This window comes from Onychostoma macrolepis, chromosome 09 (genome assembly GCF_012432095.1).
Source record: "Onychostoma macrolepis isolate SWU-2019 chromosome 09, ASM1243209v1, whole genome shotgun sequence".
Lineage (NCBI taxonomy): Eukaryota > Metazoa > Chordata > Actinopteri > Cypriniformes > Cyprinidae > Onychostoma > Onychostoma macrolepis.
The window spans coordinates 20,813,844-20,829,698 of record NC_081163.1 but is presented as its reverse complement, the minus strand read 5'-3'; the positions used below and the strand labels follow the sequence as shown (position 1 = coordinate 20,829,698).

Sequence of the window (15,855 nt, the reverse complement as noted above, 5' to 3'; positions counted from 1 at the left end):
GGAGGGGCATAGGACAGGGGATCTGACTACAACTCCCATCATGCACCGGTGCTCGCGGTTTCATTCGTCAGTCTCGCGGGCTACGCTTTGTTATGGCGGTATCGTTCGAAACTTACCGAAGTTCAGACGTCAACTGCTGAAATATTTAAATACCCAAGTCGGCAACCCAAGCCAAGGTATGACATATTGACTTCATCTAAAAATCTCCGATTTTAAAAAATTATATTGCATCGAAATCTGGCTTTACATTTGAAAACGCTGACAATCTTGCTGTTTCCTAAAATACTGTTAAATAATTGACGGACACATTCACGGTGTTAAAACTGAGCTGCCTAACTTACCGAGACAGGATTTTGTTCTTCACTGACAGTATATTAGACTTATAGACACAGCTAGTGTGTCATTTCAGTTTATTTATATTCAGTGGTTTCCATTAACGTCAAATGCAGCTGCTTCAGAAGTACCTTAACGTTACTAACAGACAGACATTGTTTACTTGAGTGTGTTGTTTACCTGAAATAGAGCGGGTTTTTTTTATTACGTAATGGGATAAACGTAAGATGCTAGGTATTTTAATTTTAATGCAGCCCATCTCTAACAGTCTTGTACAGTTAAATGACCTCTAACGTTAATCAACTCGATGCTCTTGAGACAAGACTAGGAGCAGTCTATTTTTAAATACATAAAAGTTTCACTTTACAGTGTACTTAATGATAACATATTTGTTGTAGTCAATGTTGAAAGTGAAAATTTGATGGGGTAAGATGCGAAAAGATCCATTTAATCTCGCAAACTGCACATTATTATGGGCCCTTTCTTTTGTGGTCACATGATATACAGAGAGATGCACATGAGGAAAGGAAATTTCCTAAACACTGGGGTAAAATGTATCTTAAATATTCTAAAACTATATGGCTCATCTAATGATAATGAGCTTTGCATTTTAAATGCAGGAAATATTACTGTAAAAGGTGGCACAGTTTACCTCGCTCCCCTCTACATAAAGCAGTATAGTACTCTAATCTCTTATCTCTCTCCTCTCTGTCTGAATAACTCTACACAATGGAGTTAACATGACCAACAGTTTTAACGTGTATTTGTGAACCGTCCTTTTCAGGGTTTGAGCCAGGTCAGCATCATCATCATCATGTCGTCTCCAGCTGGACTCCAGCAAGGGCAGCTTCACTTCCTGTCCCAGTGGATGCCGGACAGCTCCCGCGCTGGGGTGATATTACACGGGTCCCCAGGAGAAGCCGGTTTAGGGTCGGTCCGGAGCAGCGGCAGTCTGGTGGTTCAGGATCCAGACGACTCTTTCAGCTGTCAGTTTGCCCCGCTGCCCCTCTCCCGGAGCAGCAGCTGTGCCAGTGTGGATGTGTGCAGTCCGGGTGGAGGTGGCAAGACACTCAGGGAAACTGAGCTGTTTGATGCATCTTTAAACACTGAGATTCAGAGTATCCAAGATGTTTTAAGAAACACACGGGATCTGCCATTAATAGCTAAGCTTGAACAGGTGGGTTGGGGACTTCAGTTAATATTACTTTTGAAATGATCTTGCTTTATTTAATTTTTCTGCTTGTTATTTTCTTCTTGGGTATTTTAATTAGGGTTAATTTCATGGATGTTTTATTAGAAAAGTATTATGGTATTTTACTCTATTACAATTATGTACATTTTGATTTCTTATTAAGAATGCATTTCTTTATTGTTGCATTTTAAGCAACAGTTATTCATATGTTTAATGTTTAGTTTGGATAGTAATCTAACGGCTTATTTATTTGTGCAGCTGAAGCAAATGCAACATCGCATGCAAGAGCAGCTAAAAGCCCACCAGCAGGAACAGCTGCTTAGACTACAACATGAACCACAAAGACTTCTGGGAAAACCACAGAATACTGCAGGTATGTGATTTATGGTACATGTGTCATTCATCTGTACACAAAGAGCTCTTATTTAGTACATGGTGTTAAAGCATTTTATTACACTATAAATATACATAAGATTGGGAGGGCTAAACTTCACTTTATATGGTTGACAACCAGTAAGACGGGTTGAGATTTGACTGGCTCTCTTCATATGCCACTCTAGAGATCACTGGGTGGAACCAGGAACAAAGTGTGGTGGAGATGAACAGTGGACATGATGACAGTGATCGTAATTATGAAGAATCACTTCAGTCCACTATTGAAGAGCAAACTATGTACAAAAAAGTGTGTGACTCAGAGCTACAAGACAGGTAAACTTCAAAACTGTAAGATTGAATACAATGCAATGGACTACTTCAGTGTGTCAGCCTGGTTAATGTGTTAAGTGTGTGTCCATTTTAGACCTATCAAATCGGGGTTTGGTGGGAGAACATTTGAAGAAATACTGGAAGAGCAGCTCAAGATGGAAGACCAGAAACTGATGGGCAAGGTCAGTTACAGAACACAAGTTTACTTACTGTACAAACCTTAGCATGAATTAACGTTGTTCATGTTGAGAATGATGTGTCTAGCTGAAGACTGAAGAGAAAATGTCAACGATGTTTGGAATCAGTAATAAACATCATCAAAACTTGTCAAGTGTTGATTTTGAGGTAGATTTATGAGTTTTTGCTATATTTTATAAGCACCTTTTGAGATATAGACATTTGACCAAACAAACTATAAGTGTAATATTAATTGCATTTTTGTAGCTTTTTTTTCTTGGATTGGCCTCATCTTTCTTCACGGCTCATCTTCTTCTCGTCTTTTTTCATATTCACTTATGTAGAACGCTCTGGCTGAAAGTGTGAAGGTGAAAAGACCCTTTCTTAAACGAAGAGAAGGTCTGGCCAGGTTTACCAGGGGAAAAGCCGCTGTGCCACCACACAGAAAAAGTCCACCTAACCCCAAGCCCTCCTCATGTCCAAATCCAAAAGTTTCCCAACACCTGGACATGAGGTCCAACAAGAACTCTGTCAAAAACAAAACCGAAGGCTTAAGATCCACACATCCTGTGATCCAACGTAAGACTGCTGTGCTCAACAAAGAGAATATTCCTCAAAATAAAACCACAGCGCCAGTCACCAAGATGACCGTTCAACCTCGTGTTCTTGTTGGACACCAGAATGAGAATATGAGCCCCATCTCAGCTCAGTTCCAACAGAAACCTGATCCCTCGTTCAAGCAGAAGATCAACAGTGTCACCACAGCAGACAGCAATAAGGAAGGAGAATGTAGTGGTGTGGAGGATAATGCATGTGTTGCAGAAAACTCATTTGAGGTGTGGTTCACAGAGCGGAGACAGCGCTGGGAACAAGATCAACAGCGTGAGTGTGTCGAACTCGGAGAGTTTGAGTTGCTAGAACGAGCAGCGGATGAAATATCCTTCTCCAGCAACTCATCCTTCATCAGCACTCTCCTTCAGAGAGACCGCAGGCGTCTCTCCTCCACACCCATCAAAGCGACCAGTCAATCTGCACTACCTAGCCGTGGTCAAGGTCCCGCAGTAACTCCTGAACCCATGTTGGGTCCTAGTGCACCAGTTCCTCCTACAAACACTGCAATACAGAGGGACATCATTAGCATAGGACCGAAAGAACAGAGAGGGTTCTCCAAAGAGGAAACTGATGAAAAGTTGGATGACAACTCCTTGAGTTGTAATTCAGGGTTGCAACCCCTTCCCAATCTACTCATAACCCACTGCTTTCAAGTGCCTACCACTCTGCCTTATGATAAACGCACCTATCAAGACAGGGATGGTGCCAGCAGTCCAGACGAGGATGAGAGGAGTTTGAGTACCAATGGAGACTCTACTCTCATAGAATCAAGGGCCCAGTTAGAGTTTGATGATGATGATACCTGGAATGAACCCGAGGAGGAGTCCTGTTGTCCTGCAGAGGAATCCCCATCAGAAAGGGCTCTGAAAAGGAAGGTTGCTTTCTCTAAAGGGGTAAAACCAGCAGGTGGCAGTCCACATGCAGTTGGAAGTCTGAAAGAAGCCCCACCGACATCTCAGTTGGTATCAAAGCTGTTTCCAGCGCTCAAGTCTAAACCTTCTCCTCTGGTAACAGTGGTGCAGGTTCAGGAACCACAGAGCGTGCTCAGTGAAGAAGGAGCAGGTAACATACAGCTATCGAATGTACTTATTTGAAAAAAAAAAAAAAAATAGTGTTTTTGCTAGGGATGCATGATATATTGGGGACTATATTGTTTACTGCAATTCATTTGTAGAATTTAAAATAATTGTCTTCTATTGTAAAATAGTATAGAATTTTAATTTATCAGTTATTAGTTGCAAATTTAACTATAATTTTCTGCTTATCAGTATCAGCAAGTGTGATTCTCTGCATTGAATCCTCTATTTTCCTGTTTATCTTGGTGAAGCTGCTTTGAGACAATCTGTATTGTACAAAGTGCTATAGAAATACAGATGTTTAAGTGTTCGAATCTCTTAAGCTCACCTGAAAAATTCAGTAAAAACACTAATATTACAATTTTAAATGTTTTCTATTTTAATACATTAGGTAAGCTTTGCCATTAGTTAATTTTTCCTGTGATTGTAAAGTTTATTTTCAGCAGCCATTCTCCAGTCTCTATCACATGATCCTTCAGAAATCATTCTAATATGATGATTTGGCTCTGAAGAAATGGTTCTTCTTATTAATGTTCAAAAAGTATGTTGTAATTCCTGAAATTTAATTACTTTCAGCTCAATCGAGACTTCTTCGTGAGCGTTTGGTGGAGCTGGAAACTGAGATTGAAAGGTTCAAATCTGAGAATGCAGCACTGGCCAAACTAAAGCAGGAAAACCAGGACACAAGAGATAATCTCAAGTATAGTCCGTTATCTTTCTTGTTCAAATACTTTGTACATTTTGATATATTTCTCTACTGTTCACAGGGAAATTGCAAATGCCTTAGCAATATGAATGTAGTTATTTGTCATGCTGAAAATATATGATCTGAAAACTATTTAAATAACATTTTTCCCATACAGAAAAGAAAAGGCTGAATTTGAAAAGAAGAGGATGGAGGAAATTGCAAAATGGGAGGAGTTTAAAAGGGAGGAACACAAGAAATTGCAGCGTGAAAGGAAGCTTTTTGAAAAGCATGCAGCAACTGTGAGAGCAAGACCTGATAAACAAGAACGAGATGAGATCCAGGTCTGGATTTATTACTGTCTTTTGGAAAAATATCATATTGACACTATTGATTTTGCTTATTATAATTAGTTGTTTTATGTGTTTTAATGTGACTGTTTATGTCTGTATCAGGCTCTAAAGCAGCAGTTAAATGTGCTGCAGGAGGATTTGCGCAAACGAGAGTCTCGTTGGAGCAACACACAGAGCCGTCTCCGACAGCAGGTAGACGCTCTGAGTGCAGAGAACGCGTCCCTCAGAGACCAAGTGCGGACACTGGAGAAACTGCGCCTCAGTGTGTGGAAGAGTGCTGAGAAAGAGAAGGAAAAAGGAAGGTTCTCCGTGTCTAGCAATAAAACTAGTACTGGATCCAAACATACAGATTCCAGGGTAAGAGTAGAAGTGGCAAGTCTGAAAGAGTTTTGCACCCATTGGTTTAAACATACACTGCCGTTCAAAAGTTTGGGATCAGTAAGATTTTTAATTTAGGTTTCTTGTGCTCATCAGGGCTGTATCTAGTTTCAACACTGATAATAAATCAGCATATAAAAATGACTTCTGAAGGATCATGTGACACTGAAGACTGGATTAATGGCTGAAATAAATTATAAAGTATATTAAAATAGGAAACCAATGTTAGAAATTGCAATATTTCACAATATCACTGTTTGTTTCTGTATTTTTGTCAAATCGATACAGCCTTAATGAGCATGAGACTCCATTAAAAATCTTACTGGTCGCAAACTTTTGAACGGCAGTTTATATAAACACAAAGCGCAACTAACCTAAATTGGTTATTTAAATAACTTACAAACATGCCTATAAATGTGTGTAATATTTCAGACTGTCTTGGTATGTTTTTGTGTGTTTAGAGTCCGTCTCAGAGCTCAAAAAACAACAGCAACAGAAAGGGAAGTCCAGAGACACAGATCCCTCTCGCAAACTCTGGTATTATCATACTTGAGTATTATTCATTAAGATCACTAATGCATTCTTTTTGTGGCTCTAACCATAAAAATGTCATATATATATATATATATATATATATATATGTATGTGTGTCTTCTTACATTGTGATTGCCATGTAGCATGACTCTCAATTAATTCACCACAGCTTTTTTCCCTGAACAAATGAAAGAGAGTATCAGCTTCAAATATGAGCCAAGTCCAGTGGAAACCCAGTGTTCGGATGGACTAGTTATGACTGAGATGAACCATGATGCTCCACTAATTAACTCGCTCTCTGCCAATGAACAATCAGAGAAGGAACAGGAAGAGATCACGCAATCAGACAAGGTACTCTTTAGCTCCAACTCAAAGTTTCAACAAATTCTAGATTGAGGGGAATGCCATTTCAAACAAACCCCCATCAATTAAGAAATTATGGTTCCATTACATAAATGATCAATATGTCCACTTTCAAATGGAATTCAGGGTCTAAAATCAAATATTCCCATGTTTCAGATTGAGAAGGTGTTTCCTGATGGAGGCAGACTTCTTGTTTTTCCAAATGGCACGAGGAAAGAACTTTCTGCAGATGGGCAGACAGTCAAAGTTATGTTTTTCAATGGGGATATGAAACATACAATGCCTGATCAAAGAGTGGTGAGGAACAGACTTAAATTATGAAAGTATTCTTATGACGACCTTAGCACTGTGTAATGGATCAGTTATTTATATGTAAAAAAAAATTCCACTATTTTTAATGCTGGAATTAAATGTTTAAGTTGTGCAAAGGTTTTTAGTATAAAGAGATTTTGACTTAAGTGAACTTAAAATCAGGAAGTTCTAATTAGTATTTCTTTCTTTTTTAGATTTATTACTATGCAGAAGCTCAGACCACACACATTACCTATCCAGATGGGATGGAAGTGCTTCAGTTTCCTAACAATCAAACAGGTTTGCCCGAATTTCTTTCAAAATGAAATTTTAGTAGTCAAAAATGTAAGTCTTAATCTTCCACTCTGTCTTTTCTCAGAGAAACATTTCCCTGATGGTCGTAAGGAAATCACTTTCCCTGATCAGACGGTCAAGACACTTTATCCTGATGGAAGAGAGGAAAGTGTTCTCACAGATGGAACAATAATACAGCTGAATCCGTGAGTAAACTCATAGCCCTCAACCCTAATTTGTTATAATAAAGTCACCTTAAAGTCACACCATTTTTATTCTGCTTTCAGGGATGGCAGTAAGGTGATCCAGTTTAACACAGGTCAGCGAGAGATCCACACTGCAGATTTCAAAAGACGAGAGTATCCAGATGGTACGGTTAAAACAGTTTACTCAGATGGACGGCAAGAGACACAATACCCAACAGGACGCGTGCGGTTAAAAGACGCACAGGGTCATGTCATTATGGACACGAAGGCATGAAAGACCCAAAATTTTGGTTTTATTTTAAATGAAAGGAAAACAAGTGGACTTGAATGAAATTTAGTGAAAGAATATCTGCATTGTGTAAATGTGTCAAGTATTTATTTGGAGTGTAATTTCTGTAAAAAAATAAATCTGTGTTGTGTTTAACAGTTACATGAAAAAGGTAATTATAGTTTTAAATTATACTTTTAGAGATAAAATAGGCTTAATGCCATTAGATGAACTGTACAGTATGGTGGATTACCATCACTCATAATTCCTCAGAGAAAATATGGACATGCACTACATCGCCCCTTCTTTAGAACAGAACAAAGGAACTTCCAAAACTGTGGCAACAAAGATGGAAACAATTCATGTATTTAAAAATTGTATTTCTATCCATTGCAACAGTTTTGGACGTGTCTAAAATGACAGAACCCTTATGTACAAGTCATTGGTGTTTGGTGGTGATGTTTTTGGCTCAAGGTCTGCATTTAAAGTCACACCAGGGGTGTTCAGCTGGGATTAGGACTTGGCTTTCTGCAGACCAGTCAAGTTCTTATAGACTGACTGAATCAATCTTTTCTTTTTGAACCTTGCCTTATACACAGAGGCATTGTCAAGTTAGAACAGAAAAGGGTCCTGTCCAAACTGTTGCTATAAAATTAGAAGCACACAATTCCCTACAATATCATTATATGCTTAAACATTAAGATTTGTACTCATGGAAATTACTCAAACCTGTTCATTAGTAGGGGGTGTCCAATACAATGCATTTCATTCATAATGTTTAAGGTACTTAAAAGACGATGATTTAAGCTGGTGAATTGTGAAAAGGTTCTGCAGGATACTTCTGGTAGTGGTCTGAAGATAAGTACATCGATTGGGCTATGATTGATAACACCCAAAATTTCCTAAAGTCAATTATTATTTGGTACAAAAAACTCGAGCAAGTCAAGATTCGACAAGAGTTTTACTTCAGCTCTGCTCAACATACAGAGACATTAAATATTAACAAAATATTTTTGCTACTTTGAAGCAGCTTTGAACTTGAACAAAAATAGTTATTATAAAATTAGTCATAGCTGCACAAACAAAACTGGCTAAATGTTTTAACATAAAATGCCTGCACACAAAAGTAGCATAAAACCCTAAGTGCTTGAACAAAAAAATATAAGACAACTTCAACAATGTTTTGCTGTCTCAGAAGCTTCTATGAAATCTGACGATCTACAGCATCACTGACACAACCTACAGAAACAGAAAAATAACATGAAAGAAACAAACGTTTAGACGGTTTCCTGTAATTAAATTTACTTTCACACTTACCTTTACAAGATTTATGCATAATCAGCGAGGCCTTTCACCACAAGAGGTATGTGAACGAGTGTCCCTTCCGCATTGTATAACAGTACAGTCAGCTGTGGTTCAGTTGCCTGAAATTGCACATTTGGATAGTTTCACATACATTTTCATATAACTGCTTTGAATAGAAAGAAAAGTGTTTTGCATTGATACTAAGTGTTATTATTTGCCATTTGCTCCAATTTACACCTGTGTTTGTCCTGGTTAGTATATAAAAAGTTAAATTCAACTTTCTTTTTTATTTTCGCCTTCATTGAGTTGTCAGATTTACTCTACCATTTAAAAGCCATCAAGAGCAATCAGATCACGAGTAGATTTTCAAAAATGCATGTTATGCCAGGTGTAAAGGCAGACATTTCCCCAACTACGAATGAGGCGTACAGTGACCACGGCAGTGAGCTCTCCGTTCAACAGGTCGATCATCTCCATCATGGCTCTCATACTCCACTCAGGCCGGTAAGGTATCCTCTCCGACTCCTCACACACGTTTGTCGGTTTGAAGCCTGCTAACTTGACATAAACTGCTGCACATGGGAAATGATGAAGGGATGCAGGGAGTTGCCGCAATCTGCAGTGACAAGAATATTTTTTTTGGACACGTTATTTGATTTTAATGCTTTAAAAATGCCAAGAACAAAAACCTGGATGTATTAAAGAATTGTAAGTGTAATTTTAAGACATGGTCTTTATATGAAAATTTTCTGTCAGGCTCTAAAATATTTTATCAAATTCATAGAATTTCTATTTGTGAATTTAAAAAAAATCATTTTAATAAATCCCTGTAATCATGAACACCATTCGTCAAAAAGGTTGAGAACTACTGTTCTAATGAACCTAACTAAACCCAATATTTTTTACATTTCTACAAGAACGAAAATGACTCAAAGTATTAAAATATCAATAGCTGATTAATCTTTATAGTCTCACTTCTGTGTTGGTAAGATGTCATCCGAACCAAAATCCACATGTCTCACAAGGAGTTTCACAGAAGGAGTGAGTTGAGAAAAACCCAGTAGCTTCGCACGATAATATTTACCATCGCTGTACTCAGCCAGACAGGGACACTCTGCACAAACACACAATTAAAAACATCCATCTATTCTCCAAGCCATTTAGCCTCTGTAGGGCCACTGACAGAGAATGAAAAACATATGGTCTCAAAGTTTCTGGAATAAATTTGAAACAAAATACCACAGAAGTGTTTGCAACACTGAAATGAACCATAATCAAATGACAAATATAAGCACCAATGGGGAAGTCTGTCAGCAGGCTCAGATTTTCTATATTCTCATTCAAACACTCAAGAGCTTCCTCCAAACTCTCTTCCTGCTCCTGTTCGCACAGACTCTTATCCAACACACACAGGAACACCTGCAAGCACACATTAGATTCAAATGAAAGCAAGAGATTGTAAAAGTGTGGACACAATTACCATTGTAATTGTTGCAAAAGAAGTTCATAATGGCTTCAAGTTGGTCACACAGATTTACTGTTGATCAACAGAGAACTGCTTGGTTTGAAAGTGACTCCTGTGCTTATATACACAACTCTACACTTAGCAATTTACCATTCTTGCCTGCAAAATCTCATTAATACTGGTGCTGTATTTTGAAATAAGGACATTTTTACATGATGAATGAGGCCATATATTCATGTAACACAGACCCATCAGCTCTAGGGCTGGACAATAATTCAAAAATATATATCGCGATATAATTTTTAAACATTTCAATATACATTACCAGTGTTTCCCATACATTGATCATTTGTGGCGGTTGACTTTGTTTAATAAACATGAGCACTGCGTTTCAAAATCAAAACACAGCGCGGGTGTTTTATATGAAGATATATCTTTGAAGATAACTGACTGTCTTCTGAATATAGTTGCAATGGCATTTTCATTTTATTTGATACAGTACAGTAGTGTTTATCACCAGAGGGTTAAGGCTAGAAGGGATATGTATGGCGCTACTGGGCATGCACACATCAATACAGCGTAATGTGTCAATGTACAACAATAATTACTATTTTTCATTATTGTAAGGGGTAGGTTTAGGGTTGGGATAGGTGTAGACGTTAATAAAACAAATAGGTAGAAAGTTAAATTTCACTGTTAGTTTCTGATTGGAGCTGTATCCCTTCTAGCTGCTTTGTTTACAGCCGTTACCAGGGAAACCACTGTTTCTGCTGCTCCAAAAGTGCCTCCTGCTGGCAGAGACGGAATTCACATTTTCCAATAAGCCCATCTCCAGCAATGTTTCTGCTGTTGCTCACTCTTTTTTTTCTATATTCTGCAGAAACTCTGAGCACTTTTAATATTCTTCATCCTGGCTGAATTTTAAATCTATAATCATCATCATCATCAGTCTATGTCAGGGTTCCTCAAATCTTTCCCTGGAGGGCCAATCTGCTGCAGAGTTTAGCTCCAACCCTGATCAAACTCACCCACCTGTGATTTTCTAATGATCTTGAAGACTCTGATTAGCATGCTCAGGTGTGTTTGATCAGGGTTGGAGCTAAACTCTGCAGGAGTGGGCCAGATTTGAGGATGCCAGGCCTATGTTATAGTTTAAAGTTAAAGATATTAATATTAATAAGGCGAGTCTGAGTCTTATTTGACGGTGACTTCTGTGATTTCTTGTTTGTATGAAGGGTAAATATAAATAAAAATGTACACAATTTATTTGTACCATTTTATTTCTAAAATATTATATAGTTTTATAGGAAGAGGTTTCACATACTTTTGTGGGCATTCTTGGCAGTTTTTCTGAGGCTTTTTTTTTTTTAAATTTTTTTTATATTGTTCATGTTGATAACGGAACTATATCATATTGACCGAAATTAAGAAATGCATCGCGATATAAATTTTGGCCATATCGTCCATCCCTAAATCAGCTTACATACCTCATTTGGGGTGCGGATATGCTTGACCCTGACAGGGAAATATTTTCTTGCTTTAGGAATCTGGAGTTCTTTATAAACACCTAATACAGGCTGGGGCTCCTCCAACCCCTGAAAGCACAACATATTACTACTAAACCAGCTCTGACATTTAGTAAGCAAACCGAGTGACTTCTATGAAAATAATTTAACCAGAAATTCAGGAATTGTATGATGTCAACAGAAATGAAATGTCTACCTCGGTGTTTAGGTCCCAGTCATCCAAATCAGGGACGGGAGGCTTCACCACATAATCCTGCACATAAACACACAGTGTCAATATCTACACCTCACATAAGCAAAACAACTTCGCTTTTACTAATATCCACTGATCAGACCTCCTGGCTGCTGATGGCAGGATCAAAACTAGCATATTGGTGATGCACCATTATCTTGCTAAGTGCCATTCCATCCACCATTATCTCAACCTTTACACAGCCACATGGATCCTCTGGGTGCTCCTGCAAAACAACAGGTTTATGGGGAGAATGCTTGTCAACACATGATAATTGACATTTTAGTGATTAATAGAGTTCTGCTGATACTTGAGTGGTGAAGATGTAAATTCACTTACAATAATGTGGACACTGACTGAACGCCCAAGTAGCAACTCCTTCATGAACACCACAGCATCCCACTGCCATCCCTTCCCAATCTGTAACAGTTAAAAACCGAGGATTTGCCAGAGTATTTAAATCACTTTTAAAATAATAATAAAATTACTTTGTGTATTTGGAGAAGTTATTTTTAGTACAACTGAAATACCCTCTCATACCCACTAAAACCCAAAAAAGGGGTGGTTGACGCATAATTTACCTTTATACTACTAAAGTCTGTCTCTTCTCTTATGAACGCATTGATCATTAGATACGAGTTGAGACAGGAAAACTGGACATCGCGTTGGTTTCATACGGATTACTTTAATAGAGACCATTTGTTTTGGGCGTGACTTGCTTCATTTAAAAGTAGACATTTCAAGCCTTCTATACATATTTCTCATGTGTTTGAGGCAAGTATTCGTGGAGATTCAGGTTTTATTTACATGTCTGTCTCTGTCACCTCTCTTCACAGAGATGGTAGAGAACACACCCGGTTTATTTTCTTTATTTTACAAAAGCATATTGTTTTATGACTATACACAAAAGTAGACCCTTTGCAGTTTCAAACGATAACTTATCTGTACGATCAAAACTGACGGAGTATTTTTAGTTCTTTTCGTGGTCAAAGAAAATACGAGACAGACCACACCCCAGGTGGTTAAACTGCCAGAATTTTAAAAGATTTTAACTTTCAGCGCCGCAACTTTGCAAATATTGTTTATGCTCAAACAGCAACATTACACACTAACGAAAACAATATATATATATATATATATATATATATAATAATAATAATAATAAGCAATCAACCACCCCTTTAATTTGCTTCCTCCAGCTATTTACTGGTCTAAGCCTCCACAATTAAAGATTATTACAGTATTGCTGAAATAACCACAAAGATTTTATATTCTCACCACAAGAACCCATTTCATAAAGTGCCTGGGTCATGTTTCATGACAACATAAAAGAAAAAAAAATATATATATACACATGTATAACCATGAAGACATCATTAATTGGATGAAAATTAACTCAAAATGCAAAAAGACTTCAATGGCTCTAAAATATGCTTTATTTTCTTTATGCAAAATTACACTTTAAATATTTTATAAATATAGATTTTGAGGTTAAATATACAAATGTAAAAATGTCTTAAGGCAGAGGTTTGTCTAAAGGCTTCAACCCTGCTCCTGGGGTCCCACTCTCCTGGAAATTTTACTTCCAACTGGCTTCAGCACACCTGCCTGCAATTTTCAAGCAGTTTTGAGGAGCTTGATTGGCCGCTACAGGTGTGTTTGATTAGGGTTGTAGCTAAACTCTTCAGCATAGTGGTTCCCCAGGAACAGGGTTGAAGACCTTTGTCTTGAGAGGAAATTGTCACAAAATAAATGTAGAAATCTCAGCTATCAGGTTAAAAATAGGGATTCACAAGTTGATGAAAAGCTGACAAGTAAATTAAAATGTAAAAAACAATCAAAATAAAACCATTTTTTAGCTTTAAATGTGCCCATTAACCACCAAAAAAAAGTAAGTGTGTTACAATGTATTGTTAAGTTATTGATATATTATTTTAAGTAAAAAAGGTTCAGCTGACAAATGTTTGGAAATCCCTGTGTTAAGAGTGAACTGCAAGGTTGATCACATTGGCCAGTTTAAATTGGAAGTAATCAAATTCAAATTAACACACAGACACGTACCGGTATGACTCCATTTATCTGACAGGGCACACAGAGCTGCGGCACATCCTCACAGAGAACCATTGGGTACACATGACAAACCGGGATACTCTCCACAAGTCCCTGATCCACATATTGGACCTGAAACAATTACATCACAAACTGGTAACAAAACAATATGACCCAAGGTGTTTACATTTGAGATTATGAAATTAATTACATATGAAAGTGATGCAATGCTGTGAAAGCACACTGACCTTCACGTGTCCTCCAATGACCTCCTGAACCTGACCTCTGTACCAGAACATGTCAGTTCCCATGACAGCACATCCCAAAACTCCTTTCCAGTTGTAGTTCTTCTGTCTTGGCAGGGTTTTAATGTGCTGTTGCAGCCGCTCCCGTAAGCGATCAAACTCACACACTGAAAACGACAGAAAAAAAAGTATTCAGAAAGTTTTCAGTATTCAGTAACTTTGCAGGAGTAACTGCAACTAGCCAATCCTAACAGATGTCATTTACATAAAGTCTTCAAGGTTTAGCAGCAAAAATGCAATGATGGAAAATTGTTGTAAAAATAAAATTACTGACTGCTTTAGTGAGAAATAAAACGGCACACACCTGCTTGGTGTGTCATTGCGTAAATGACACCTTGTTCGGAGATGGCCGAGATGCTCATGAGTGCGTATCCACAGGGAGGCAGCTCTGGAGGGGGGTATGAGTTTGTCTGCACTCTCTCTGGTGGTGGGTTGATGCGAGGGGTGGGTGTGGGTGGTGTCTGAGGTAGGCTCGTGATTCTCTGTGGCTCAGGAATCTTCTCGCTCAACACACACTCCTCTGAGAAGACTGTCTCGGATATGCAAGCAGCCCTAGGAAAACAGTTTACTTGGTATACACTGAGATCATCATTAACGGTTGTGTGAATGATCAGCGTACAGAGCAGAAACTTTTTTTCTTACTTTCTCTCCTTTAGAGCAAGTCCTTCACTGATGAGGAAATCACCGAAACTGACATTTTGACCAGCACGGTTTGAACAGAACAGAGACACCAGCACTGGCCTGGCGGATGGGTCCTGAGAGGAAAAAATACACAGACTCAGAGACAGGAATTGTTTGTAACAGATAACTTTATAACTCCTTTACATTAATATGGGATCAAATTCCTGCTAAAATGTAGTCATGGATATTAAAAAATAAATAAATAAATAAATAATAATAATAAATATTGAAACCAAAATTTAAAGACGCAAGTAAAAATAGTGCACAAAAAAAAAAAAAAAAAAAAAATGAAGGCAAAGTTTTCAGAATAGCAAACAGTGGTCACAGATCATTTTCATATTTCATACTTTTCACAATTGTTATTTTTTTCCCCCCGTGACTGCAATACATTTGGTGGGAATTTGATCCCATACATTTGTTCTAACCTTTATGGTCATTACAGCCATGGCACCGGTCAAGTAGTGAGAGATGAAGTCACACGCCGTGGCTGTCCATGTGGAGCGACCACCAGCTGGCCTGAGAGTTGGAGGGCAAGGTAAACATGAACAGGAAGGAAGAAAATCAATATGAAAATGCCAAACTTCACATTATGAAACACTAAAAAGCAGTAATACATTACAAATCTGACTGGGTTAGTCTTGTCTGAAGTTGTAGTAAAATAGTGGACTGTTTAAATGTTAAATCATTTGAACAAAATAAGAGAGATCTAAATTTGTAGTACTTCCCTTGAACAAGCTATTTTACATAAAGAGGTTTACAAGTGTCTTCAAGACAATAAATATAAAATTTATAAAATAAAAATAAATAAAAAGACATGAAATAGAA

General features: G+C 37.8%; 2 protein-coding genes across 7 annotated transcripts in view; one reads left to right on the top strand and one right to left on the bottom strand.

Moving 5' to 3' along the window:
- The first annotated feature begins 32 nt into the window (after positions 1 to 32).
- Positions 33 to 7,629, top strand: cenpj (centromere protein J). Of its 2 annotated transcripts, none has more exons than XM_058787314.1 (15): positions 33 to 176; positions 1,118 to 1,510; positions 1,784 to 1,898; positions 2,086 to 2,233; positions 2,325 to 2,412; positions 2,752 to 4,081; positions 4,672 to 4,795; positions 4,959 to 5,124; positions 5,236 to 5,490; positions 5,973 to 6,048; positions 6,239 to 6,396; positions 6,565 to 6,705; positions 6,915 to 6,999; positions 7,079 to 7,199; positions 7,281 to 7,629. In XM_058787314.1, exons 2-15 carry the CDS (start codon positions 1,148 to 1,150, stop codon positions 7,471 to 7,473), a joined length of 3,363 nt encoding a protein of 1,120 aa, XP_058643297.1. In that variant the 5' UTR covers positions 33 to 176; positions 1,118 to 1,147; the 3' UTR covers positions 7,474 to 7,629. The 2 variants fall into 2 exon arrangements, with proteins under 2 accessions (XP_058643297.1, XP_058643296.1); XM_058787313.1 differs by having other exon boundaries at positions 6,215 to 6,396.
- Positions 7,630 to 8,415: 786 nt separating this feature from the next.
- The window catches only part of rnf17 (ring finger protein 17), a 28,440-nt gene continuing 21,000 nt past the window's right edge, over positions 8,416 to 15,855 (bottom strand). For 4 of the 5 annotated variants that reach the window (XM_058787629.1, XM_058787632.1, XM_058787630.1 and 1 more), the window contains exons 24-37: positions 15,456 to 15,546; positions 14,992 to 15,104; positions 14,654 to 14,901; positions 14,293 to 14,456; positions 14,057 to 14,176; positions 12,335 to 12,415; positions 12,099 to 12,221; positions 11,960 to 12,016; positions 11,725 to 11,832; positions 10,068 to 10,191; positions 9,748 to 9,886; positions 9,202 to 9,388; positions 8,785 to 8,891; positions 8,416 to 8,706 (exon numbers count right to left, since the gene is read on the bottom strand). In XM_058787629.1, coding sequence (XP_058643612.1) covers positions 8,796 to 8,891; positions 9,202 to 9,388; positions 9,748 to 9,886; positions 10,068 to 10,191; positions 11,725 to 11,832; positions 11,960 to 12,016; positions 12,099 to 12,221; positions 12,335 to 12,415; positions 14,057 to 14,176; positions 14,293 to 14,456; positions 14,654 to 14,901; positions 14,992 to 15,104; positions 15,456 to 15,546 — 1,651 coding nt within the window. In that variant the 3' untranslated portion in view covers positions 8,416 to 8,706; positions 8,785 to 8,795. The remainder of the gene's footprint in view (positions 8,707 to 8,784; positions 8,892 to 9,201; positions 9,389 to 9,747; positions 9,887 to 10,067; positions 10,192 to 11,724; positions 11,833 to 11,959; positions 12,017 to 12,098; positions 12,222 to 12,334; positions 12,416 to 14,056; positions 14,177 to 14,292; positions 14,457 to 14,653; positions 14,902 to 14,991; positions 15,105 to 15,455; positions 15,547 to 15,855) is intronic. The other variant, XM_058787633.1, reaches the window with a different exon arrangement.

Bases quoted from the DNA above. Each gene is read 5' to 3' on its own strand.
- cenpj (XM_058787313.1), top strand. From the start codon at position 1,148: ATGTCGTCTCCAGCTGGACTCCAGCAAGGGCAGCTTCACTTCCTGTCC. The intron at 4,082-4,671 runs GTAACATACAGC...AATTACTTTCAG, and splicing joins GCTCAGTGAAGAAGGAGCAG to CTCAATCGAGACTTCTTCGT. The intron at 5,491-5,972 runs GTAAGAGTAGAA...TTGTGTGTTTAG, and splicing joins CCAAACATACAGATTCCAGG to AGTCCGTCTCAGAGCTCAAA.